The following is a 24433-nucleotide window of genomic DNA, read 5'->3' as shown; positions in this document are numbered from 1 at the left end:
GTCTGCCTTCAGCCACTCGATGTATAAACACGTTGTGTGTCCTTCACTGAAGTCCTGTTAAAAACAAGCATTGGAAAAGCCAACATTTCTTGCTTGTGCATGCGTTTTAAGCTTTTGCCCGGCACTGCTATTAGCTGCCCAGGTACTCGCACCATTTTTCACCTGCTACTAACAATGGCCAGTTAATACCACTGCGGCTGTGCCTGGCAAGTAACTATTGGTATTGCCAATGCGTCTTATAATTGGGATCCTGTAATGATTCAACACTAACCTGTCTCGTGCAGCAACCAACGAGGCAAATGGAGAGTCCCCTGAGGCCCCTAACACCTCCCTCCACCCTAAGAGGGAAACAAAGGGTTGTGCAAGGGATCCCAGGGAAACCCTCCTGGGGGAAAAAACCCTGCTGGAACGGATGTGGAGCTGGATCGGTCGCGTTATCCGCTGGCTGCAGCTCCTCAAGATTACAGGACTCACTGGATGTGACTTGACAAGTACCCTTGGCTGAGTTTCCCCTGTACCCACGTTCTCCTCACCTGAGCTTTCCGAGTCAATGGTTTCTTGCAGTCCTCGACGTGCCAGGTAGTCTCTCTCCTTTTTCTGGTGCGTGAGCTTGTCACGGAGAGAAGCCACTGTGGCCGCCGGGTGAGAACAGCGGCACAGTGACCTCCTTTCCGGGACCAAGCCAGAAAATGCAGGGGAAAACCCGCAGAGGGGAAAAAACCCTGATAAGAGGTGCCAAGACTTGTCTGCGAAGGCCAGTTGTTCCCAGATGAAAAAGAAGGAAGCGAAGGATCTCCAACAACTGAAGGGTGGCCAATGAATGTCCAAGTCCAACAATAGCAGCAGGCCTGAAGCGCAGGCGGAGAAGGCAGCAGCTGAGGAGGCTGCAGTGGAGGTCGATAATGTTCCAGAAAAGTACACGCTGACTGGACCAAAAAGAGCAAGGTGAGAGAACAGGAGAGAGAGAGAGAGAGAAGAGAGAGAGAGAGAGAGAGAGAGAGAGAGAGAGAGAGAGAGAGAGAGAGAGAGAGAGAGAGAGAGAGAGAGAGAGAGAGAGAGAGAGAGAGAGAGAGAGAGAGAGAGAGAGAGAGAGAGAGAGAGAGAGCGCGAGAGACCGCCGGAGAAAAAAGGCACAGCTAGCGCCGCCCAGGGAAGGCGGCGAAGAGAAAAGGGAAACAAAGTACGGTGTTCTGAAAAACCGGAACCCCGGAGAAAAGTATCCAAGGGGAGTAACCCCTGAGAATTTCCAAAGCGAGGTGCAGAGGAAGAGCGAAGGACCCAGAGTCGAAAAGTAAACAACAGAGGGGGGTTGCAACGCAATGACCTGCCGGGAGGCAGGGATTTAAATACTCCCGGCAGTGTTGCGTCCCGCGTTCGGAGCTGCGGAGCGAACACAGAAAAAGGACTAAAGTAATCCTCCTCTGCGTCCTCTCAAACTCCAACGCGGAAGAAATCGCCATTCGCGGTGATGGCCGCGACTGCGAGTGACAGTATGCCCCCCCGTTAGAGTGCAACCACCCGGGCTTACCCGGGTGCAAGCGATGGAACCTAGCCAACAGCTGAGGGGCATGTATTTGAGAAGCAGGCTCCCAGGAATCTTCCGATACCGGGTAGCCCTTCCATGACAGGAGGTATTCCAACCGGCCACGAAGAAATCTATAATCGCGAATGGCAGAAACTTCGTATTCCTCCTGGTTGGCAGCAGTGACAGGAAGATTCCGGTTGAGAGGCCGGCGATGTGGATCAGAGTAGTAGGGCTTAAGAAGAGAGGTGTGAAAGACAGGGTGTATGCGTCTGAGAGATGGAGAGAGTATTAGACGATAGGCAACAGGATTGACCTTGGAGAGGATGGGGAAAGGTCCCAAGAAACGCAGAGACAGTTTAGAAGTTGTCCATCTGGGAAGGAATCTGGTGGACAACCACACCTTGTCCCCGGGTTTCCATGAAGGTGCTTCCCTGCGATGTTTGTCGGCTTCAGTCTTATTCCGCTGTCTACAATCCGTCAAGCTTAGCCATGCACTGTCCCTGGCCTCCTTGACATTTCTTAGCACCTCTTCCGCAGTCTGAGAGTTAGAGAACCTGGGCACCTCGGGCATTAGATAACGCAGGTGAACACCATAGGTACAAAAAAAAGGGGATAGGCCTGTGGCAGTGTGCCTGGAGTTGTTGTAGACGAATTCTGCAGTAGGGAGTAGAGAAATCCAATTATCTTGACGCTGGGAAATAAAGCATCGCAAGTACTGCTCCAAGGTTGCGTTGAGTCGCTCCGTTTGGCCATTCGTCTGTGGGTGAAACCCAGAGGAAAGGGCCCTTTCCACTCCCAATCGAGAACACAAAGCCGTCCAGAATTTGGAAATGTACTGGCTTCCTCGATCGGATATTATCTTGTCGGGGAGGCCATGAAGCTTGAAGATATCTCGGGCAAATGTCTCTGCCATCTTGGTGGCAGAAGGAAGTCCAGGAAGAGGAGCAAAATGGGCTAACTTGCTTAGAGAGTCCACTGTAACCATGATACATGTGCATGACTCAGACTCAGGAAGCTCCACTATGAAGTCCGTGGAGATGAGTCCCCATGGGCGAGTCGGTATCTCCACTTGGGTGAGAAGTCCTAGGGGCTTCCCCGAGGCATATTTGATTCTGGCACAAGTTGGGCAGGTCTTTACGTAGTTGAACACGTCTCTCCTGATGTTGGGCCAAAGAAATGACCTCGAGATAAGTTCCATCGTACCATTTCCGCTTCTGTGTCCGCCTAGACGAGAGTCGTGACACCATTTAAGGATCTTCCGGCGCAACGACCCTTCAGGGATATACCACCTCTTCTTGTAGAAGACCCAACCGTCCTTGAATTGGAAAGGGGAATCAGCTGAAAAAGAGATATGAGGAGCCTCTTGCGCAACAGCAGCCTTGACCTCCTGAAGAAAAGAACTCCCCATGGCTAGGATCCGATTTCTGTGGAACAATGGTTCAGACTTGACAGCTACCGTTTCCAAGTGGGAATCCTTGCGAGACAAAGCGTCAGCCAGACGGTTGAAAGACCCAGGGATGTACGTGATCTGGAAGTCGTACTGCGAAAATAGATAGGCCCATCTAGCTTGCCTGGAGTTTGAAAATTCCATGTCCTGTAAAGCCTTTAGGTTCTTGTGATCGGTGCGAATGAGGAACCGATGGCGGGCACCCATGAGAAGGTGCCTCCATTCCTCACAAGCCAGTTTCATTGCTAACAATTCTTTTTCCAGAATCGAGTAGTTGAGTTGGCTGGGAGAAAGAGTCTTGGAGAGATAGGCGACAGGATGCTCCACCTTGTTAAAGGACTGAAGCAACACTGCTCCGACAGCTATGGCAGATGCGTCTGTCTCCAGAATAAATGGAAGAGTTTGGCTGGGATGCTGCAGAATCGGGGCAGAGCAAAAGAGGGTTTTCAGATTACAGAAACTCTTTTCCGCCTCAGTAGACCAGGAAAAAGGATAGGCCGTCTTCTTGAGTAGGCGGGTGATGGGGTATACCACCTCCGAAAAGTTAGGAATGAATCTCCTGTAGTAATTCGAAAGACCCAGGAACCTCTGGACCTCCCGGACGGAGGTCGGGGCCGGCCAGTCAAGAATAACGTGTACCTTGTCCGGATCCATGGCGATCCCTCCTTCTGATAGAACATATCCCAGATAATGTACCGATGGTACAGCGAATCTGCATTTCTCCTCCTTGACCAGTAGATTGTTCACCTTAAGACGCTCCAAAACTCGTCGTACTTGTGTTATGCGTTCTCTCATGTTAGGGGAAAAAACCAAGATATCATCTAAATAGATGATGACCGAGATGGAAAGCATGTCAGAGAACATTCGGTCCATAAACCTCTGAAACACCGCTGGGGCGTTCACCAAACCGAACGGCATAACCTTATACTCAAATAGGCCCAGAGGAGTACGAAACGCGGTTTTCCATTCGTCACCCTTGGCAATCCGCAACAGATGGTATGCGTTGCGAAGATCCAGTTTTGTATAAACTCGAGCACCTTGCACCGCCTCAATAATGTCCGTGATAAGGGGCATGGGATACCGGTCACGGACTGTCACTGTATTCAGGCCCCTGTAGTCGATGCAGGGTCTAAGATCGGCGGAATCTCTCTTCTTAATGAAAAACAAAGGGGCTCCTGCTGGAGACTTTGAAGGTTGAATGAGACCATTTTCCATGTTGGTATCCAAGTATCTCCGTAGGACTTGTCTCTCGGTTTGGGTGAGAGCGAACATCCGTCCAAACGGAACCAAGGCATTGGGCTCCAGATCGATAGTGCAGTCCTCTGGCCGATGGGGTGGAAGTCTGGCATGGAGGCACTCCTGAAATACCTCAGAGAAGCCAGAGCAGAAATTGGGTAAAGCATGGATACCAACATGGTTGTTGGGAAACACCTTGACTGGCTGCAGATCAGCTCGACCTTCCAGTGAAAAACAGTTGGTTGCGCAATACGGGGAACTGAAACTTATTTGATTTTCGGTCCAGTTGATCAGAGGATTGTGTCTACGGAGCCAGGTAATGCCCAATATGATGGGGAAATGGGCAGCCCTGATAATATCAAAACTCATAACTTCCTTATGTTGGTTAATCGTCAAGGAGAGATCTTCAGTGGTATGGGTGATGGGACCTGAGGACAAAGGTGAACCGTCCACACCTTCCACCTTCTGACCTTCTGCCCGGGGAATCCTACGGAGACCCACCTTGTCTGCCCACAGGGTGTCAACGAAGTTTCCTGCCGCGCCACAGTCTAATAGGGCCAGTGTCTCCACCTGATGTTTTCCGAGGTTGAGTTGTACTGGAATGACCATCAGCCTGGAGTCCTCCTTGGATTCAGAGGAGGTCACTGACAGAGAGACATAGGGACGATGAAGATTGCTCGAAGACCCTCGGTCGCTTGTCCCTACTGACGCCGAGGGTAGTCGTTTCCCGACTTCTTATTGGACAGCTCTGTACAGTCTCTGATAAAATGTTGATCTGATCCGCAGTAGGCACACAGTCCTTTCTCTCTTCTGCGACGTCTTTCAGCTGCGGACAAGGGCGCCCTGGTGGCACCGATCTGCATGGGTTCTTCAGTAACGATGTTAGTAGAGCGACTAGGGAGAACGGGTACAGAGGGGTCTGAGATATGGCCAGGAATCCTTTGCTTCCGACGTTCAACTCGTCTCTCTTGAAGGCGATACTCTATATGAAGTGCAGCAGAAAGTAGATCTGAGAAAGTAGGAGAACGAGGAGATCTGGCCAGCTCGTCTTTAATTTCCTCCTTCAGTCCTCTTCTGAAAATGGCATACTGTGCTGCCTCGGGCCATCCTGCTCCGGCTGCTAATGTCTTGAAAGAGGAAATATATGATAAAACGTCTAGCGAGCCTTGCCGGACATCCAACAGATCTTCGCAGGCTGTGAAGGAGAGCTCTGGTCGTTCAAAGGTCTGCTTGAGAAGATTCTGAAACCTTGAATAGTCCTGCAAAATGGCGTTTCCACTAGTCACCAATGAGGTGGCCCAGGACAGAGCGTTTCCAGTCATGTTGGATATTAGGAAACCCACCCGGGTCTGGTCTGTAGCAAAGGTACGAGGTCTGAATGTGAAATGAACCAGGCTTGCTTCAAGAAACTCCTTCACCTTCTTGAGGGAGCCATCAAACTTCCCAGAGGACAGCGCCATGGGTGGCAATTCCGAGGGAGTCGGTTCCCTAGCCACAACCATTTGTTTAAGCAAAGCATTCTCAGTCTTGACCCCTTGTAGCTCCTGGGACATAGCCTGAAAAGCCTTCCACAGCTCTTGGACCTGTTCCTCAGCTGACATCGTGATACTCTTAGGCGTTGCAATCTGTGACTTGACAAGTACCCTTGGCTGAGTTTCCCCTGTACCCACGTTCTCCTCACCTGAGCTTTCCGAGTCAATGGTTTCTTGCAGTCCTCGACGTGCCAGGTAGTCTCTCTCCTTTTTCTGGTGCGTGAGCTTGTCACGGAGAGAAGCCACTGTGGCCGCCGGGTGAGAACAGCGGCACAGTGACCTCCTTTCCGGGACCAAGCCAGAAAATGCAGGGAAAAACCCGCAGAGGGGAAAAAACCCTGATAAGAGGTGCCAAGACTTGTCTGCGAAGGCCAGTTGTTCCCAGATGAAAAAGAAGGAAGCGAAGGATCTCCAACAACTGAAGGGTGGCCAATGAATGTCCAAGTCCAACAATAGCAGCAGGCCTGAAGCGCAGGCGGAGAAGGCAGCAGCTGAGGAGGCTGCAGTGGAGGTCGATAATGTTCCAGAAAAGTACTGCGGAGGAGCACGCTGACTGGACCAAAAAGAGCAAGGTGAGAGAACAGGAGAGAGAGAGAGAGAGAGAGAGAGAGTGAGAGAGAGAGAGAGAGCGCGAGAGACCGCCGGAGAAAAAAGGCACAGCTAGCGCCGCCCAGGGAAGGCGGCGAAGAGAAAAGGGAAACAAAGTACGGTGTTCTGCTGAAAAACCGGAACCCCGGAGAAAAGTATCCAAGGGGAGTAACCCCTGAGAATTTCCAAAGCGAGGTGCAGAGGAAGAGCGAAGGACCCAGAGTCGAAAAGTAAACAACAGAGGGGGGGTGCAACGCAACGACCTGCCGGGAGGCGGGGATTTAAATACTCCCGGCAGCGTTGCGTCCCGCGTTCGGAGCTGCGGAGCGAACACAGAAAAAGGACTAAAGTAATCCTCCTCTGCGTCCTCTCAAACTCCAACGCGGAAGAAATCGCCAGTCGCTGTGATGGCCGCGACTGCGAGTGACACTGGATCTGGTCACGGAATCTCGGCGAAGTCCGGATTCTAGATAAGTAAACAAGAGATGAGCGAAGGAACTAGGTACGAGAGGAATCAATGTAATGGTTGGTGGTGTACCTAACGTGTCTGGAAGGGGAGGCTACCGGAGCTTCCTGTAGACTCGTGGGCAGCGGAACGGGATGACTGGGCAGAAAGGCAAGGCTGTAGGAAAGAGCAGGAAGGAAAGGTAAGCATAGGAATAAGGTGTAGAGTAATAAACACCATAGTTGCGAACTCACGTAGTGTCTGTAGAGAGTAGCGACGCACTGAGCTTCGGCTCTGCTGAGCCATATCCGGAATCCATGGGAGAACGAGATGACATCAGAGGACGTCTGCCATGCAAACGTGAAAGCACTGCACCGTAACCCAGAGGATGAGGAGCCATCTTGGAAGAGGGGGAAACGGAGAGTGCTCGCAATCTCCAGCGTTGCCACAGGGAACGCCGGTGCCATCGAGCCGTGACAGTATGCCTCCTTCCGAGGGTAACACCCCCTGGCTTGCCCGGATGATACCTGTGAAAACGGCGAACAAGTAAGGGGGTGTGGACCGCTGAAGCTGGTTCCCACGTACGGTCGGCCACAGAGTAACCCTTCCAATGGATCAAATACTGCAGTCGACCGCGATGATAACGCGAATCACAAATGCCCGAGACTTCGAACTCAGGACCATCCGTAGTAGCTACTGGAGGCGGGTAGGCCTTTGTAGATCGACCAAAACGATCTGATACATGAACCTTGAGTTGTGAAACGTGAAAAACTGGGTAGATCCTGGACCAAGAAGGTGGAAGCTGTAACTCAAAAGCCAAAGAACCTTTTGCTCTCAATACCGTGAAAGGTCCAAAATATTTCAGAGACAATTTAGAGGGAACCAGATGTCTGGGCAGAAACTTTGCTGAGAGCCAGACCAAATCCCCCGGAACAATCACTGGAGACGGTGAACGATGCAAGTCAGCATAACGTTTAGAATGTTCTTGAGCTTCCAGTAATGCGGTTCTGGCCAAAAGATGTCCCTGTTGAATGTCGCCCATTAGGGCGTCCACATCTGGAAAGGCTGAAGATCTGAGAAGAGAGGATGAATAGCAGGAAGGATAGTACCCATCGGTACAATGAAAGGGACTAGTTTTGATAGAAGCATGAGGAGCGTTATTGTAGGCAAATTCTGCCAAAGGTAACAAATCCTTCCAATTGTCCTGTGCCGCTGATACAAAACAGTTCAGTCTGCCCATTAGTTTGAGGATGGTATCCCGAACTCAAGCCTCTTTTTATGCCTAAAGCAGAGCAGACTTGTTGCCAATATCGGGAAATATATTGGGAACCCCGATCTGACACTATGCTGTCAGGAAGACCATGCCGGGAAAAGATGGAGTCTATGAAATGTCTTGCCATCTGTGATGCTGTCGGTACTGAGGGCAGAGCCTGGAAATGAGCCAATTTGGTGAAATAATCAACCGTTACCATAATGGTGGTATGATCTTTAGACACAGGTAAGTCAACAATAAAATCTGTGGAAATCAATTGCCAAGGACGGGTAGGTATTTGGACCAGAGCCAGCTTTCCCAATGGTTTACTGCGAGGAACCTTAACTTGCTGACAGACCACACAGGAAGAGACGTAATCAGTCACGTCCCTTCTTAAGGTTTCCCACCAGAAATGTCTCAGTATGAGCTCCTGGGTGCTGGCTATTCCACGATGTCCAGCTACTATAGAATCGTAACACATGTGCATTACTTCAGTTCGGAGCTGGAGTGAGGGAATGTACACCTGATGACCCCGGTAGAAACATCTGTCTTCGAGACTTAGTCCCCATTTATCCGCCTGAAATCTGATGGAGTCCATTAAGACATGAGTTTGGGCTGCTACAGAGTGGAGGAAGTCCTGAACCATAGATATAAATGTAGCATGAGGAAACAATCTTTCGGTCTGAAAACCAGATTTGCAATCGGGATCTCTTCGAGATAGAGCGTCTGCTTGAAGATTAGTTTTACCTGGAATGATAGTGAAAGTGATATTGTAGGGAGAGAAAAAATGGGCCCATCTTGCTTGCCGGCTGTTGCGAGTCTCAGCGTATTGTAAACTCTTGAGATTCTGATGGTCGGTGCGAACCGCAATGGGATGTTGGGAACCCAAAAGGAGATGTCTCCATTCTTGAAAGGCCCGTTTTATAGCCAGCAACTCCTCCTCTAGCACCGTGTAATTGATCTCAGAGGGAGAAAAAGTCTTGGACAGAAAAGCCACAGGGTGTTCTGGTCCTTGAGCAAAAGCTTGTTTAAGCACTGCACCCAAAGCAAAATGGGAGGCATCAGTTTCGACTATAAACGGTAAGCTCTGATCTGGGGTTCGCAAGAGTGGAGCGGAAGTAAAAAGAGTCTTCAAAGTATCAAAGGCTGACTGGGTGTCTTCTGTCCATTTAAAAGGCTTTCCCTTCTTGAGAAATCTTGTAAGGGGCAGAACGATTGAGGAAAATCCTGCAATAAATTTCCTATAGAAATTCGAAAACCCCAGAAATCTCTGTAGTTCCTTGATAGAACTAGGAGAGGACCATTCCAGAATAGCGGTCACCTTGCGAGGATCCATGGAAATTCCAGTAGGGGACAGAACGAACCCCAGGTACGTGACTGTAGTCTGATGGAATCTGCACTTTTCTGGCTTGCAATAGAGGTGGTTACTTCGTAATCGGTGTAATACCTGACACACGTGTTGGTGATGTTCTTTAGGATTCCTGGAAAACACCAATATGTCGTCAAGATACACCACTACCGTATGAAGAAGGAGGTCTGAGAATATATGGTCAATGAATCTTTGAAAAACTGCAGGTGCATTCGCGAAGACCGAAGGGCATAACCCAGTATTCGAAATGTCCAAAAGGGGTACGAAACGCGGTCTTCCACTCATCCCCTTCTTTAATTCTGATGAGGTGATAAGCCCCTCTGAGGTCCAACTTTGTGTAAATTGTTGCCCCTTTTACTGCTTCTAGGATGTCTGGTATTAAGGGCATTGGGTATCGATCGGGAATTGTGATCTTGTTAAGACCCCTATAATCAATGCAGGGACGTAACTCGTCCGTGTCCTTCTTTGCTATAAAGAATAATGATGCGCCTGCAGGGGAAGTCGATTCCGCAATCAAACCGTTTCTGAGGTGGGTATCCAAATACTGTTGTAGGACTAATTTTTCCTTCTCGGAAAGGATGTACATCTTTCCGAAAGGGAGTGGCTGAGAGGAGTCTAGACGGATGCAACAATCGTCTCTCCGATGAGGCGGAAGTTCAGAATATTTGGAAGAGGAGAAGATGTCCTGAAACTCTTCGTACTCAGGAGGAACAAGACTTATCAAGTCTACTATCCTTTGAGGGGCAACAGGATTCGAAGAAGGAGTACAAAATCCGACTGATCCTTCAGCAAGACAGTGTTGGGTACAATATTCTGATCCCAAAAAAATGGAACCGGCTGCCCAATTTATGTAAGGGTTATGTAGTCTTAACCATGGCAAACCCAAAATGACAGGGTAGTGAGCTGCTTTTATTATATCAAATATGGCGTCCTCCCTGTGTGATCCAATGAACATCTTCAAGGTGAGAGTGTTCTCGTATAGGTCCCGATATTAGTGGGGTTCCGTCTACGCCTTCAACAGGTATCGCGATTGCTTTGGGAGACCGGGGAATATTCTGTTTTCTCGCCCAAAAATCGTCCATGAACAAACCAGCTGCCCCACAGTCAACCAAGGTTGGGACAGTAACAATGCTTTTATCTGGCAGAGAAAAAGTGACACGCAGGACTACCATGTCCAGCGAGGGAGACAATCTTGTAGGAGATTGGGAACCTGTATCTGTTACCCCGACCGTAGGTCCCCTTACGGTTGAGGTCTGGCATTTCCCGAACGAAATGGTTTTCTGAGAGGAGCGACTGGGCACTCGTGCACGGCATGATCAGAAGAGCCGCAATACATGCATAGTCCCTGGTTTATTCTGCGGGCGCGTTCCTCTTGAGTTAGAGGACCCCGTGCAGTGCCCACCTGCATAGGTTCGTTCGGAGTAGCAGTTTTAGGGGAGGATGCTAATTCTGGCACAGAGCGATGACTTCTCCCTTTCCTCCTCTCCGTGTGCCTTTCTTGCAGTCGATAGTCCAGCTGCATGGTTAACGAGATTAGTTCAGCTAATGTGTTTGGTCTCGGAACTCGAGCTAGTTCATCCTTCAACTCCTCATTAACCCCTCTCCTAAACAACGTAATAAGCGCATCATCGGCCCATGATGTACCTACGGCCATTTGTTTAAAACGGGTAATGAATTCTAAGATTCCTAAAGACCCTTGCTTGAAATCTAGAAGTTTCTCTTGAGAGGAGACATTGTATTCCCTCCGAGAAAACATAGCTTTTATGCTCGCCGTAAAAGCAGGCACAGAATCTAATATGGCATTGTTGGAAGTGACAATAGGCGTGGCCCAAGCTAGCGCGGGACCTGTGAGATGGGTAATCATATATCCCACTCTATCTCTGTCCGAGGGAAAGAAGGATGTTTTAAAAGCAAATTGCACCGTACATGCATCCAAAAATTCCCTTAAAGAATGCGGGTTTCCGTCGTATTTCCCGCCTGGTAGAGGGCCAGGAGGAATCTCCGAACTAGTGGGGGCCTTAATTAACATTTGTTGTTTAAGGATTGCGTTTTCATGCTTTAAGGCTTGTACCTCATGGGACAATCCTTGTACTGCGGTCGTTAATTGCTGCACTTGGTCTAAGGCGGCCTGTAAAGTAGTCATGATGTGTATCTAACCCTTTTCTTTTTTCTTTTATAGGCGTCGCTAGCTGTAATGATTCAACACTAACCTGTCTCGTGCAGCAACCAACGAGGCAAATGGAGAGTCCCCTGAGGCCCCTAACACCTCCCTCCACCCTAAGAGGGAAACGAAGGGTTGTGCAAGGGATCCCAGGGAAACCCTCCTGGGGGGGAAAAAACCCTGCTGGAACGGATGTGGAGCTGGATAGGTCGCGTTATCCGCTGGCTGCAGCTCCTCAAGATTACAGGACTCACTGGATCTGGTCATGGAATCTCGGTGAAGTCCGGATTCTAGATAAGTAAACAAGAGATGAGCGAAGGAACTAGGTACGAGAGGAATCAATGTAATGGTTGGTGGTGTACCTAACGTGTCTGGAAGGGGAGGCTACCGGAGCTTCCTGTAGACTCGTGGGCAGCGGAACGGGATGACTGGGCAGAAAGGCAAGTCTGTAGGAAAGAGCAGGAAGGAAAGGTAAGCATAGGAATAAGGTGTAGAGTAATAAACACCCTAGTTGCGAACTCACGCAGCGTCTGTAGAGAGTAGCGACGCACTGAGCTTCGGCTCTGCTGAGCCATATCCGGAATCCATGGGAGAACGAGATGACGTCAGAGGACGTCTGCCATGCGAACGTGAAAACACTGCACCGTAACCCAGAGGATGAGGAGACATCTTGAAAGAGTGGGAAACAGAGAGTGCTTGCAATCTCCAGCGTTGCCACAGGGAACGCCGGTGCCAGCGAGCCGTGACAGATCCCTGCAGGTTTAGTAGTAATGTGGGCCTTACTAGAAGTTGCATACACCACTCGCGCAGTAGTCATTTCGTCACACATATACAAGAGAAACTGTGAGGTTTGCGGACCATTATCGGATATTTATTTTACCCTTCCAATGCTTTTAGACTATGCACATTTAAACTTGGTTACTACTTGCAATGGTCCAAACTTCAATAAAAAACATATTTAAAAAAAAAATACATCATGACCACCAGAAAATAATGTAAGCCAAACAATGTCTCAAACAGTAGGCAGGTGGCCATTTGATGGTGGCTGGATAGTTGATGAATGGCTGTGCAGCACCTGGTGCCGAAGTAAGTACAAGCTCCTCAATGCAATGACCACAACTCATAGCCCATGTGCCCGCGCAGGACATATTGCTAGTTTGGAGGGAAGGAAACGGGTCGTAGAGGTAGAGGGGACGCTTTAGTCCCGTGCTGAATAAAAGGATTCCATTTATAGTAGCTTTACGATGGTTGGCATCTGGAGGAAGAAAACGGGTCTGTGTTTATACAGTATTATGTAATGTTTGCGCTTCTCCCTGCAGCCTTTAAGGAAGAGCAAGAGTTTACCTTTTTCTCCCATTCGTTCCGGATGGAATCCGTGCTTTGCTCGCACATCTTCTTCAACTCTGCAATCTGCCTTTCTTTGCTCTCGCGGATCACTTGGGATTCACGCACTAGAGTTTGCACTGTCAAGAAAAGAGAACGCAGTTAGTCACAACAAGTGCAAAAGCTTCTTTACTTGTAATGCGGCATTGCTATTACACTCCACGTAAAACCCGTGTCTGTGAATACCAAAACCTTGAGCAAGAGTTATAAAAGATGGTGGGCGTCTTTGGGTTATCCCAGCGTACCACGTCGATGTGCTAATGACCCCATCCTCAGTGACATCATTCGAATCCCAGGCATATGCCATATGCACAATTAGCGCATCATCCTGGACACTCGCACACACATGTATACTGCACGGACCAGGAACACAGAATGAATCCAGTCCAGCGGAACACCCATCGCCTAAGTGAAGATTGTGAACTATACATAGGCGTGCGCAGGGAGTGGCGTGGGGTGGCACATGATACCCCTGGAATCTGATTAGCCACACCCCAAGTGCCACCCCATTATCCTAAACAAGTGCTTTAAGTGGGCCAGGCCGGGCTCCGGCAGTCTCCAGAAGGTGGGGCTGAGGCAGGGCCCTTCCGGGAACCGGTCCCACACAACATTGGCGGACGCATTATCCCACTGCGGCCGCAACGGGAGATGCGCCCGCCATTATGTCAGGCAAGCTGAGCTGGCAGAACTGCCAGCCAGCCACAGCACACTGAGGCTGGCGGCACTTCTGTCAGTCAGTGTAACTTCCTCTGATGACCCCTCATCAGGGTCATCAGAGGTAGTTACTGTCCCTTTCTTTGCCCTCCCCAGGTCAGTGACCCTCGTGAACCAGCTGGCCATGATCTAATATGCAGAATCGATCACGGAGCCCTCGGGTTCGCAGAGGGTGAAAGGCACCTCCGGCTCAGTGATCTCTGCTCAGAGCAGATAGATCACAATGCCCGAGGCGTCTATCTCCGTTGGCAAAGCTTTATAAAAGATCAACGGACAAAGCCACCTTGGGTTTTGTCCATCATCAACGAACGCTTTATAAAGGATGCATTGAATTGTTTACGTGTCAAGCCATCTTTTAGAAACACAGACTTAAGTTACAAATGGCTATGTTTATAAAAGGTGGCTTGAAAAGTACACAAGTGTGCGTAACTTACTATGGTTTGTGCACTTTTCAAGCCACCTTTCATAAACATAGAAATATGTAACATTGCTACGTTTATAAAAGATGGCTTGAAAAGTACACAAACCATAGTAGTACGCATACAAACATATAAATACTCACATACATTTATGTTTGTTTGCGCACCTTACTATGAGTTGTACACTTTTAGGTCACGCTCTCAAACGAAGGCCCACCTCAATTTCTTACCCCACTTAAAACACTGTCCTATGATCAGTGTGTGTGTGTGCAGGGGTGGTCTGGCCTATAGGAACTCTGGAGATTTCCCGGCTGGCCTCTGCACCCTGGGCCTCTTGTGTGGTGCTTCCAAATGTTCCCATAGGAAAAGGGTTGAGCTGGCTGAAAATGGGTAATATATAGGGCCACTTTGAAGATCATTTTCAGGGCCTCCTTTAGTTCCCAGTGAACACGTGCGCGTGTGTGTGCCTGTGCGCTCGAACTTCATGCCACCACTGCATAAGTCAGTGCCCCACTTGGGTCACCCCAGTCAAAAGTGTCTGGACAGGCCATTGGAACTATGTGCACTGCAGACAGTAATCAGCCTAGCACCGCGGGCTGACTTGGATGGATCCCTTATCGTTACCATGGGCTGCACACTTGCAGATCGGAGTCGTTAATAGCGGTTCATGATCCCTCGGTTTCGTGCATGGAGGAGTGGCATGATGTGGAAAGAGCAAACAGAAAGAAGACAGCACTTCCTTACTCACACCTCGAGAGGGCTCTGTGTGAAATGCTGCACTGGGAACACCAGATCGGCCAAGCTCCTCGCTCTCTTTACTGTGGGTACTCTCCCCATCTACACCACTTTGTTTGCACTCCCTCCCGCTGCCATGGGTGTCCCCGATTGTTAGAATATAAAGCTGCGGCTGGTGTTTTGCAACCGGCACTGGACAGGTTTCAGTTTCAGCTCTAGCAGGTGCAGAGAGAGCAAAGCACTGCATGCTGGATTGCAGAACATGCCATGTTATGGTATTGTGATTTCATGGTCTCCAGGCGCCCAGGCTGATCTGAAAAGGAAGAGGGTTAGGATGTGTCAGTGGGATGGAGAGGCCAAAGCGCTAGAGAGCTTTGCTGTGCTGTTGGCGGCCTCACTTCGGAAGAACCGGTCACTTCGTGCAGGTACGGTTGGATAGGTCACCATTGCATCTTGGATGTTTTATGTGCATCTTGGGTGTTGTGGAGAGTCGGTAGAGTGCTTGCAGTTTGCGGTGCTTTTGTGGCTACGGTATGTGTCTTGTTTCTTTAATGTTGGTGCAGTTGGTATGCAGAGTGTTAAAGAGTTTTTAGTAGGGTTATATTGGCGGTCTTCTGGGTCTTTTTCTGTGCGTTTGGGTTGATCATGTTGTAACGCCTACACTCACCCTGCCAACTCTATAGGAGACATCTACCCACTGACATTTAAATGTTCAAAACAATTCACTGACGCAGTGTCTCAGAGAAATGGATTTATTTATTGGTTTGTAAAGCCTTCAAAGTCCGGAGGCAACTAGGCGCTGGTAGAAACAGTAACTAACTGCCAGGTCACTCGTGATGGGCACTCGGTTTGCATCTGGATGTCCACACTGTCACGGGTGTGCTTCCCATATTAACATTCTCAAACTAAAGGCACCAGTCTAAATCATAAAATGGGATTTTCTTATCCTACGGCTAAGCCCACCATTATATGAAAGCTGCAAGAAAGGACGGTGCAGTCTGAAGGAAGAATCTCGCCTCGAATAACTAGCCCCTTGTAGACAACAAAGCCTGGTTGCCTCCTTATATCTGGCACAGCCTTGTTCGAGATATTTTGCAGGCTCTGGCCTCTCTGACAGTGTAATTAAAAAAATGCCGAGCAATTAAACCTCATTTAAAAACAACAGGCCTTGAATGCACCCAGCCTTTCACCACGTTACAGACCCAGAGAGCATCCCCTCCAACAGGGAAGACAATCAATAAAAGCACACCGTCTACAACGGCTGTGTGTCGATTCCCCTCCCGTTGTGCGATCATTTTGCTAAACAAATAATGATGATAAGTGCCTTGAAATAAACGATCCAACACCTTTCCTAATCCCGTGCCATGACCCTAGTCAGTGATCTTCGCCTAAACAGGTGGTGTGTGGTGAGGAGTGGCTTAGGGGAACAGGAAAGCCAGATCTCCACTTGTATATATTCAAACACCTTGTGACCTCATTCGCATATACAATATACACATCTGGGTGCATTGTGAACAGTTGCTGCTTCGTATAACACCATGGATGACAAGGAACCAACAAGGCCAATGCATCAGTAAAATAATCTTATGGCTTATACTGTTCTGGGTGGGTGCTCAAAATGCCAAGGCATTACAGAAGGGGTCATGTAACACTTAACAGCCTGTCCTACCCTGCCCCTGCTGTTCATGAAGCTCTTGCCATGGAACGCGAAAGAGGCAAACCTCCCAAGGAATCTGCCTGGTAAGGTAAATGGATGGTTGCTCCTGCGTTGGCATATAGCAAGCCAGAATACCAAGGTGTGACTTCATGAGGCGGTTCGGTGGCAGTCTTGCCAACAATGCCTATTACGGAAAGCGCATCATTTTGTTGATATTGCACTGGACTTCAAAGCACTTCCAGATCAAGGGGTAATATTAAAAGTTGAAGCCTCAGCTTGATCGCTCCAGCTTCTAATTAAGTCTCCCAGTATGTTTTTCTGCTTCCTTAGAGGATATTTGTATAATGCTTTTTACTAGGGTGGGGGTGCTACTGTACTTGACCCTAAAGATTAAAGTGGATAACAAGGAAATCGAATCGTGCTATGAAATAATCAGAATGTACTCTCCGCCTCGTTGGCAGTGGGTACAACCGCAGTATCTTACCTGAGTTGGTCAAGGGACCGGTGACCTTGACAGCATGGCTTGTATAGAAGGTTTTCATTTAAGTGAACAGGCAAGAAGGATGGGAACTAGGGGCTGAATCCAGGTCACAGCGTGAGGGATTGATGGGGGAGTTCAGGTGGCGGGGTTGAAGGTTGGGAGAGGGGATGCATTTTCATGTGTGAGTGCTGCCAAGATTGGAAGAGACGGAAAATAGGGCTGACAACAATTTGAACCATCGGATGGAGAGTCAGCCAATGGGCCTCATTATGACCCTGCCAGTCAGGAAACAACGGTGGCGGTATATCCGCCACCACCGTTTTTTCTTGACCAGCTAATTCCGAGTTCTGCAGGCGGGAGGTGTCACTCCAACCAGGTCTGACCTGGCGGGAGTAATGCCACCCCCTTACAGGCAGAAATGGAAACACCAGCTCCGTCATAGACGGAACCGGTGTTTCCATTGTCCCCATCCCCATGGAGTCCTATGGGGATTTACGGAATTCCGTCTCTGGAATTACCGGGTCACCAGGGTTGTAATGCCCCAGTGATTCCGGCAATCACAGAGGCAGAATGGTATTTTGGGGCTCAGCGGCAGCCTGCTGGTTTTTCCGGCACGGCTACTGCCGGACTCCTGATGAGGCCCAATGTCTTTTCGGGCACCTAATGGTAAAGATCCGAAAATGCCCTCCAGATGTTCTTGGACTACCGGTTCCTCCCTTGCAGGCTGAACGCTAGCCCCTCTAATTGCGTTAGGTTGGTCATTTCTTGCTTTTCTTGGTGAGCAGTGAAGTCCCCCGCACCTGACAACGAGGGGTTCTTGCTTTTGTTTGAACATTAAAAAGGAATGCTTTTGTTGGGGACAACTGCAGAGCTTTGGTATTGGTGTCGACCATTTTAATATGTGCTCATGCTTTATCTTCCAGGGCACTCCTTGCATCTTTCCCAGGTGCTCACATTCGAAATGGCACAGAAGCATACTTTTGTTTTCTCACAGAAAAGAAAGTCATACAGTATGTTAATTCCCTCGTATGTATGTAGGTGGTTCATACAGCGTAAAACTAGAAAGGCGCAGAACGCTGTGCAATAAAGGGAGTAGGACAATGGAGGGTGGAGAGGGGAAACTGCCTTGCCGGTCTACGATCCTCATTTGCTCTTTGCAGGGAGGATTATCAGTAAGGATTTGTGAACCGATCACAGTATGGAAAAGTACCTGCCCCCAGCTAGTAATGTCAAGTCTACTTATTAGTTTGTGCTCTGTGTTCCATGAGATCAAGCGAGCCCCAACCCTAACAGCTAACATCCCCACACATGACACAAAGGAGACACATTTGTCAACCACTGCTGTAAAAGACTGCCCCACAGACAGACATGGCCTTTGCAACAATAGAGCACTACAGAAGATTACTTGGCGTTCATCCTGGACGAAAAATGTATCTATTTGTTGTGCACCTGGAAGATAGAAATGTCATCAGGAATATACACAGACTCTACTTGTATCTTCTTCTGAGTGGTGCCTGGAAACCTCACACGTTGGTAAAACACACAAGGGCTAACCATTTTATCACAGTCAGTAGGATGAAAAACTGAGCAAACGCATGGGGATTTGAAATCATAACCTGCAGGGTACAACTAATTTCTGCAGCGGGTGCGAAATCATAACCTGCAGGGTACAACTAATTTCTGCAGCAGGTGCTCCTGATTCCCGACTGCCTGGATGAGGTGGCGCGGGTCTTATGATCAAACAAACGTACACATTTGTTCCACTTCTCCATCTGATTTCCCTGCTTCATCCTTCAGGCACATTGGTTTTCAATTCCTTGCACCAAACCCTCCCAAAACTTATCTCATCTATTATTCTTCCTGGTACTGGCACGTCTTTCTTGTATGACCTAATGAGGAATAAACAGAACACCCGAGACAGAGCAAATTAAATTCCTCACCTTTATTCTTACAATGGGATAGGTTCAGATGAACACCTATAAAAGTCTAGGGGTTTCCACAAAAACTAAAAAGGGGATAACTGCTCTAGAAAGTGTCAACATGGTTTTACATTGCCAGTCTAGTGGCCCATCTAAAGAGTCCTTATCAAGATTCCCTAGTGTAACTCGGTCTCAGATATATGGTGCCAAGCAAGCAGAATGCCTTCAGTCCCAGGTACATAGCGCCCAGCACGCTTCTTTAACAGCTCCTACCCTTACGTTTTTCCACCCCCCTGCTTAGGGTACTACCTTGAAACACTTCTACCGGCAAGCATTTCTTCCTCCTTGCTTAGGATGTTTGTCAGACTGCACAATTCCCACCCTCCTGGACAAAGGTTTTCAGCGCCTCAACATACTCTTGGCTCCCTTTATTGGTCTGTGGCTCCTGCCAGGGCAACAGGATTGAAATAATCGTTGCGTTGGTTCTGGTCTCTGAGTGTCCGAGATATAGCCATCTGCAGGATTTTACATTCGTAGGCTCCGCCTCTGCTCATTTCACTTCCAGATCTAAAGTCTGTCTTTATCATTTAGTATGATTCCTTATCGGGTCCTCTCTAGCATCTCTCCATTAGGAGGTCTGGGATTGATCAGTAGTGGACCCTAAATACTCATTGCCGGTGTACTATATATGTCCCCTTTATTCCAGAGCTGGTATAGATAATGTCCCCTTAGAGAATAATCAGTGGTAATTATCTCTTTCCGTGCAATGGCCGAAGGTTTAAGAATCCTAGCTGCCACTTTGAAATCCGACATAAGTGAAGTTAAAGCCACATGGCTATGTGTACAAATGCACCATTCAGGCAGCAGTTACCTCTCTGGTTGTGGGGCTGATTTGGCGTGTGATTGTTAGAAAGTGGTTTGGGGGACCCTGGGCAGGGGCCTGTCTGCTTTGTGCATGGGAGAAATGACGGTATCACTACATAATATCCCCAACAAAAATATCGCCGTAGATATGGCCGTTTGGTTCGCCATAGGCGATATTTTTGTTGGGGATATTATGTGGGAGCGGGGGTGTCCCCCACAGGGTCCATGTGTGAATTTTGCGGCAAAAATATGGCGATATTTTTGCATCACAATATTTTTGCAGCGGAATTAACACATGGAACTGAATTGATTTGGCAGAGAAATAAGGAGTTTCTGCACAAGCAATGGTTACTCAGATCACTATTCTCAGGTATGCACTAATCATGAAGCGTGGGTATTGAACGTTGTGTTTGATGTTGAAACTCTTATCTGCTCATCTTGCCCACATTACCAAAGACTGTGTCCTCCGTGTAAATGAGTGTGCCACAGGTTCTAAGCCTTGTTGTTTTCTGTCCTAACTCTAGGTTGAGTTAATGTGGTAAAGATGGAAACTCTTCTATCTCCCCCTCTAACTAACAAATTGACTTGTGCCCGCTCAGTCTTCACACGTCTAAAAACCAAGGGCCAGCACAAACATAAAGGTAAAACAGGCACCATCAAGAGGTATACCTCCTTCACCTTTAGTGGTAACGTGGGCCTAGGGAAGGCTATACTCTTGAGTGGGGTGTGAATATGGTTCAGTAGTAACCCAAACAGTTTAGTATAATAGCCCAAATAAAAGGATTGTTCAATTGAGTTTGTATAAAAATATATACTGCAATTAGACACACCATGTACAAAACTAACTAAAATACACTGTAAAACGCAACTCTGTAGAAGAAATACACATAGAATATATGCAGCACACTGGGTGATGAGATAAGAGGTGAAAGGCATTCAAAAGACCACACTGATCAGAAGGGTACTTCATCAAGTTGCAAAAAGGGATAGAAATGACCTAGACAGTCTCTAGGAGGCAGATATGAGTCAAATACCTTCTGCAAAAGTCTTGGCAGTTCGTCAGCCTTGAAACAGGCGTCTCGGTGTCGACCACGTTGTTGGCTCAGGTCACAGATGTGGCAGTTGCGATGGTACAGAGGTGGGGGTTGAAAGAAAGGGGAGCTGCGGTTTCGTACCATTTACTCGAGCTGTTACGGATCGGGTGTTTACCAAATCGGGCTCAGCGGTTGAGGAACAACAGCGGTCGAGCTTGTACTAAGATGCAAAAGCAAGTCGGTTTGATGCAAAGGCTCGGAGGTCGCGGTTTGGGGAACATCAGGGTCGAGTCGGTCGATTCACAGGATCGGCAGTGAAGAGGCTGGCGTTGCGGACAGGCAACTTGAGCAAGTCATGGCAACAGTACTTTGTAGATTGAGCAGGGCCAACAATGCACTTATGCAGGCGCCGCGCAGCAGTGAAAGAGGTTGAATAGCAGACAGCGATTCGGAGAACAAGGGATGCCAAAGGGCAGCATCGACAGGTCTTTAGATTGCCTGACATCGATGTGCACTGAAATCACGTTTGTAGCGGGTTGCTTTCAACAACAGGGATCTCTGATTTTCTGGCTTCCAGGTGCTGTGAGTCCCACTCCAGGATCTCATGGGCAATGTCCAGGCACAAGTACACACTATGCTTATGGCATGGTGCTTATGAAAGGGGAATCTGATAATCAGATTTCCCTTTCAGAGATGGAATTACCCACATCACTTAATAAAAAAAAATAATCCAGGGCTTTTCATACCCTTGCCAGATGGCAATTCATAACAGCTTGTAGTCATGAAGAATGGTGGTTTGGGATTGACGAAAGGACTGAAACACCCCCAGTAAACCACCTCCGAATAGGCCTCCTCCTAGCTTGTGGGAATGCCTAGTCCCCAGAGTCCTCCCAATCCCACAGGCAGCCCATACAGTGCAACTTCTTTACAGACCTTGATTTCACCACTGAATCGCTCCCAACCAAGACCCTATTTCCCTCATGGGCAACGTTAACTGTAAATACATCTCGAATACCAAATGTTTCGAGTTTGACTTTATTCACTTTAACAAATATCTGTTTGCCCTTTACAGTCAGCCGCCACACAAGCAAGGCAACTCTCAACACCTGGTCTTTCTATCCTCACCCCTTACCTCTTCTACCCGCACACATTGATCCTTCTTCGTTTGACCCTACCACTTTTCCACTTTTCTAGCTCAGGGCCCCTCCATTCTCAATGTCCACTTCTACTCCATCGCCAAGTGCAAATCCAAGGAAGACTCAATAGCTCCTTACAGAGCATACATTGGATCTTCCAGCCTTGCACACACTGCAATGAAGCTGGTGTGGGGTGAACATGCCTATGTGGACACGAACTCTGTCCAGGATTTCCCCTTCAGCACCACTCTTCTATTTGCTTTTTCACACCAATCCAGTCTTGGATCACTCCACTCATTTGCCAATTTATGATGCTGTGCAACTGCCTCTGCGACACATGCTTAAGACCTGTTCTCCTGCTCTCACTGACTCCTACAAGGAATCCCTCTTCACTCATCTGCCCTGGACTCCGCTAAACATTGTTGCAATACCAACCTCATTGCAGCTCGCTCTGCTTTCATCCCCACAAACTCTCCTTGTCCATCCAGACCATGCTCAACCCACCCTTACCCCATTCTCCTCTGTCAAGACGTTGCTTCTTATTTCTCCTCAAAAACCTCCAATATAAGAGACATACCAACAGTTGTGATAAATTTGTGGATGTTGTCTCTTTTCCCCTAGGGGGAGTCCTTTCCCATGGGTTTAGGGTGGTGGGTCCACAGTACAATAGTCCCCCTGGGAGTGGTGCACCGAGTGAGGACCACTTAGGGAGGAACCCCCTTATGGGACTGGGGACAGCCATGCTCAAAATGGGGTATTCCCCCGCTTCAGTAGACCTAAACCCTTCCCCAATGTTAAATCCTCATTCCTATTCTTTTGATATTGCCAATGTCTACTATTGTCAAATTAGCCAACCCAATATACTTGACGATAACAAAATCAGAAAATATAAAGCATGCTGCATTTGGCTCTAAAGTATTGGGAAACATAATACACTTGGTAACATCAGAGAATGCAAAATATACTGCATAGGGCTCTACTTCAAGTATTGGGTAACTTAATCCACTTCACGAGACTGAAACATTAGAGAATGTAAAGTATGCTACATATGACTTTATTTCATGTACTGAGAAGATGATGATGACCAGGAGTACAAGGATCACTTTGGAGCAGCAGAGTAAGCGCTCTAGCTTCTCAACAAATGTGATTGGCCCAAAGCAATTCCATTTTTCAACGAGGGACTTTAAATATACCACAGCTGAGATACAAAGAGAGACGGTCTTCCAAGTAGGAAGCCGGTGAGCCGTACAACAGGCAAGCAGACGAGAGCCAGCAGGAGGGAAGACGTGAGTGGAGGAGGAGAACACAAAGGCGATCCAGGAAGCAAGGATTGCTTGGGCAGCTGCCTAGAAAAACCTCTGGGCATCCAGAGTGCCGGTGAAGCGTCCATGAGAGACGACGCACTGCTGGGGAGAAGCAGATGTCCGCAGAGCTGCTGCAGACAGCGATGGAGCCCAACGCTACCGGAGCTTCAAGAGATGCAGCAGCTGTTCAGGAAATGCTGGTACCTGCCGGGAAGAAGCAAACACGTACGCAGGTTAGCCGAGAGGTGCTGGAGGTCCTGGGGAACAAAGGGGTGAAAGGCAGAAGCTGGAACAAGAGGGTTTGGGACCCTGGGAACAAAGGGCGAGTCTGGGACCCACATGAGAAACAGAAACAAAGCCAATCAGAATATTACGAGACTGGGACTCACACCCAAAGAGAGACAGTCCATGAGAGGACGAATGCTTGGCAGGAGAGTACACCAAGCAGGTTTGGATAGTGCAAGTATGGGACCCGCACCCAAATGAGGGATAGTCTATGAGGGGACAATGGCTTTGTAGGGGAGTAAATCAAGCCATTCTGAATGCTGCGAGTCTGTGACTCGCACCCAAAATAAGTAAAGAATATATAGTGAAAATATGCTTTGTAAAAGGAGTGTGCCAAGTTAGTGGGATAAACAGTAGAAATACAAAGAAGACATTCTTGTGAACTGACTACTGACCGTTGTATAAGTAAATACAGGCCTTAGAGGCCCCCAGAAGACAAGAATCTGTGGGAAAGGATTACGACTAACCTTGGAGACCTACATTTGTGAACATTTCTTTATTTTCACCAGTTTTGATTACCCGAGAGACTGGGAACTTTTCTTTTGGTTGGATCTACAAAGAACACTTTACTTTGGGAAGAGTTCATCCTTGCACAGTTGGTTTATGTTATTGATGTCACTGACAGAGAAAGGCTTTTTGAGACACGACAGTGGCAGACCTTCTGGTTTTGGACATTCTGACAATTTCCTTTGTTTTCTTGGAGTCAGGGAAACCCCTTTTAGTTTTTAGGGACAAAGAGGCATTTTTCCAACCTTTTTCATGCAATAAAAGTTTCTACCCAAAAACATGCCACCATTGTGTTCGAGCCTTACCGCTGCACCCTCAGACATCCCTTCCTTCGTTCCTCATTCTCCTTCCAAAAACCAATAACACCTTACCATGACACCTTCCTCCTCATGGTCATTCCCATCCTACTATTTCTCCTGAGCTAGCAATCATCCTCTGGC

General features: G+C 48.2%; 1 protein-coding gene across 2 annotated transcripts in view; it reads right to left on the bottom strand.

Annotated features, from left to right (window-relative positions):
* The window catches only part of CEP112 (centrosomal protein 112), a 3147769-nt gene that overhangs the window by 2459250 nt on the left and 664086 nt on the right, over positions 1-24433 (bottom strand). For both annotated transcript variants that reach the window (XR_011305153.1, XM_069655053.1), the window contains exon 11: positions 12900-13018. Coding sequence is in view for 1 of the 2 variants with exons in the window: in XM_069655053.1 (XP_069511154.1) it covers positions 12900-13018 (119 nt within the window). In the remaining variant the exon portion in view is untranslated. The remainder of the gene's footprint in view (positions 1-12899; positions 13019-24433) is intronic.

This window comes from Ambystoma mexicanum, chromosome 3q, assembly GCF_040938575.1.
Source record: "Ambystoma mexicanum isolate Mex_15411 chromosome 3q, UKY_AmexF1_1, whole genome shotgun sequence".
In the NCBI taxonomy this organism is placed as follows: domain Eukaryota; kingdom Metazoa; phylum Chordata; class Amphibia; order Caudata; family Ambystomatidae; genus Ambystoma; species Ambystoma mexicanum.
This window is presented reverse-complemented; position numbering and strand designations above follow the sequence as displayed.